The following is a 3,522-nucleotide window of genomic DNA, read 5'->3' as shown; positions in this document are numbered from 1 at the left end:
TTTTATTTAATATATTTAAATATAATAACAATCATAATAAATATTTAAATATTAAATAATAAGAATTATAACTACTATTATTAATATCATTGTTCTATGAATATAATAAATATTTACAAATATTTTAAATATTAATTACAAATTATATTAATCAGCATAGCAGTTAGAGTTATAAATAGTGCAGATTTTTAAATATTTCTACTTCACTGTACATCATAATGTTTATTTGTTTTACATTTTCAAAATCTTAAATGGATTTGGTGTAAATTAGATTTTTTTTTTTTTGACAGCAGCACTGTGTACAGTAAATGTGTGTGTTGTGTTCTCTTTTCTTCTTGGTTTGGATGGGCAGGTGATAATGGGGGGTGGGCGGAGAAATATGTACCCCAGAAACACACCAGATGTGGAATACCCAGGAGACAAGAAACACAACGGTACACGCAAAGATGGCAGGAACCTTGTGGGGGAGTGGATTGACAGAGTGAAGGATAAGGTGAAACATGAAACAAGGGGAAAACAGGGAACTTCATTCCATCTTTTCATTTACAATGTCATGTTCAGTTCAGGGGAAAAAAGCTTCCACGCTATGCCTCTGCTGACAAATCTCTTTTTAATTTTCTCTCTGTGTTTGCCTGATTCTGGCGGTGTATTTGTGCTCTTTTAATGATGCCCTGTTTATTGACTTCTCTGAATTTAATCTGATGCTCTTGAGGCCCCTAAAGCAGGCTTTACAGCTGCACAGCTTAATAACCAATGAAGACAATTTGTACTTGTTGTGAGACCGTATTACAGAGATTTGGTTGCAAGATATTGGATCATAGCAGTGTAATACGTTCTATGAAGCATCTAGATAAGAGGGTACGGTCATTTCTCTAAACAGTTTCTTTGTTTCTTTCTTAACCTTTGTGTAATCAGAAAGGTTACTATGCTTGGAACAGGAAGGATCTCCTTTCCCTGAATCCAAATAATGTGGATTATCTTTTAGGTGAGTTTTATAAGCATTCATTAAGTGACCTGATGTTGTTTTGCTTGTTCTGTTTAAGTTGTTTTCTTGTTTTATTTGCGCTGCAGGTCTGTTTGAGCCGGCAGACCTGCCCTATGAGCTTGAGAGAAACAAAGAAACTGACCCTTCCCTCACTGAGATGGTAGATGTGGCCATTAAGATCCTCAGAAAAAATGAACGTGGGTTCTACTTGCTGGTGGAAGGTAAAAGTATAGTGTACATCACTATTCATTAAATCACAGTTGTGTAATGGGAGGTCAGTTCAACATCTGATTAAACTACTAACAATTATTTTGCATTTCTCAGTGCTGGGGAGGTTACTTTCAAACTACCGCAATTTTTGTATTTAGGGAGTAACGAAATACGTTTTATTTAAAATACAAAATATGAGTAACTGTATTTCATTATAGTTACATTTTAAAGGGGTGGTAATCAAATAACAGTTACATCCAAAAAAGTGTTTTAGATGGCCAAAGTGATTACTTTGAATTTTAATGTAATTTATTTAATATAATATTAATGTAAAATAATTGGAAATTTTAACCAATGAGGCAACTGGATTTTTCAAGATGGTGCTGATGGCCTGCCGTCTGCCTTTGTTACACAGTCTGTTTAGTATCACGTTGTTTGTCTTATTTGTGACTTGGTTAATACGTGACTCTACATCTGCACTGATCTACGATCGTCGTACACTTTTAAACATTCGAATCTCTTATGAGAAGTATGTTACAGAAGAACGAGGAGATCGTTCTGAGACCGCATCGCCCCTTAATATCCCTACATGGTTGCAACGCGAGTCTTGACCCCCCCTTGCTGAACGTTTTCCGAGCTTTGAACTTCAAGCCTTTGAAATACAGATGCTGAGCCCTGTGCTCTGTGCTTTTATTTATCGGCCACCTAGACCAAATAAGGATTTTATTTCAGAGTTGTCTTCCTTTTTAGGGTACGTGTTACTGAAATATGACAAAGTTTTAGTGCTGGGGGATTTTAATATTCATGTCTGTTGTCCATCAAGTTCTTTGTCTAAAGATTTTTATAATCTTATAGACTCTCTAGGCTCTCAGCAAATGGTTAATGGCTCTACTCACTCTCATGGTCACACATTGGATCTGATTCTGTCTCTTGGTCTACCAGTCAGAGACATTACCATAGATGACTTTGTATTAGCTGATCATAATCCCATTCTTTTTACTGTCTTCTTTCCTTATCAGCGAAAGAGAGTCTGCCATGCAAAGCGTTGGGTGCGGCCAATTAATTCAAACACTCAAGTTGACTTCAATGTGACCTTCCTGGAAATGCTGCAGTGCTTAGAATTAGACTTTTTTTCACCTAATCTTGGTGTGGAGGAATCTGTTCATGTTTTTACTCAATTTGTTCTAAAACATTCAATATTGTCCTCCTTTGAAGCAGGTAAATAAAAAGCATAAATCAGCCCCGTGGTTTAATGAGTATATTCGTTCCTTAAGACGGGTATGTAGAAGATGGGAACGAAAATGGAAAAAAGAAGTTACAGGTTTCTTATGAAATACTAAGAGATTCTCTGTCTAAATTACAAAGGGCTGTAAGAACTGCTAGATCGAGGCACTTTGCAGATCTTATTGAGAAAAATCGTCATAATCTTTGGGTTCAATTCATCGACGATAGATTCCTTTATTAATCCCAGATTAGAGGTGGTAGGAGACCTGTCCGTTGAATTATGTGACTGCTTTTTACATTTTTTCATAAATCGGATATCAAATGTACATGATAACATTAGTCACTGTTCGTATGCTGTTATTCAGCAATCTGTATCTGGTGTTACTTTCTCTGATTTTGAGCCAATCTCTCTTTCAATCCTTATTGTAAAGTCTACAACTTCTCCTCAAGATATGGTTCCGACTAGGGCTGGACAATAATTCAATATCAATATGTATCGCGATACTAAAATAAAAACTTTTTTTTTAATAAGTTGAATTTTTTTAATACTTCAATTTTTATACTTTAATAATTGTATTTGTACTGTATTTAGTTCAAGCATCTTTAGTTTTAGTTACCTATAATAACCCTGGTCATTAGTTCCATTCATTAGCGCTGCTATATTTCACAGTTGGCTGCACAAAACTCTATAAAACGAACTATAAAAGTGCAGCTCTTTCAGTCGTGAGGATTATGGACTGGTTTTTGAAGAGCGTATCCATCTCTCATCGCTAGTGATGGGAGAAATGAAGCTTTTCAAAGCTTCGAATTCTATTCTTCGAATTTCTATCCTACACAATTATTTTAAACATAGGTTATTCTTCCACTTAAATGCATATTGTACGCATTAACTTTTATTTTAAATAAACAAAATCACTGGTAAATAAAACACACCTTAGTATCGATATTTTTAGTTTGAGTATCGATACTTAGGATCGATACGCCCATCCCTAGTAAACCTGCACCCGCAGTACACAACAGAACACCCGGCCCGTTATCCGACAGCAGCCAGCACCAATTTAATTCTGTACCCGACCCGTTTGACATAAAGACCGCGACCTGAA

General features: G+C 35.6%; 1 protein-coding gene across 2 annotated transcripts in view; it reads left to right on the top strand.

Moving 5' to 3' along the window:
* The window catches only part of LOC107685635 (alkaline phosphatase-like), a 27,484-nt gene that overhangs the window by 12,231 nt on the left and 11,731 nt on the right, over window positions 1–3,522 (top strand). For both annotated transcript variants that reach the window (XM_016482285.1, XM_016482286.1), the window contains exons 7-9: window positions 353–493; window positions 916–985; window positions 1,072–1,206. In XM_016482285.1, the coding sequence (XP_016337771.1) occupies window positions 353–493; window positions 916–985; window positions 1,072–1,206 (346 nt within the window). The remainder of the gene's footprint in view (window positions 1–352; window positions 494–915; window positions 986–1,071; window positions 1,207–3,522) is intronic.

Source organism: Sinocyclocheilus anshuiensis, unplaced genomic scaffold, assembly GCF_001515605.1.
Source record: "Sinocyclocheilus anshuiensis isolate Anshui unplaced genomic scaffold, SAMN03320099.WGS_v1.1 scaffold257, whole genome shotgun sequence".
Classification (NCBI taxonomy): Eukaryota; Metazoa; Chordata; class Actinopteri; order Cypriniformes; family Cyprinidae; genus Sinocyclocheilus; species Sinocyclocheilus anshuiensis.
The sequence above is the reverse complement of the archived record's forward strand: the minus strand, read 5'-3'. Positions and strand labels throughout refer to the sequence as shown.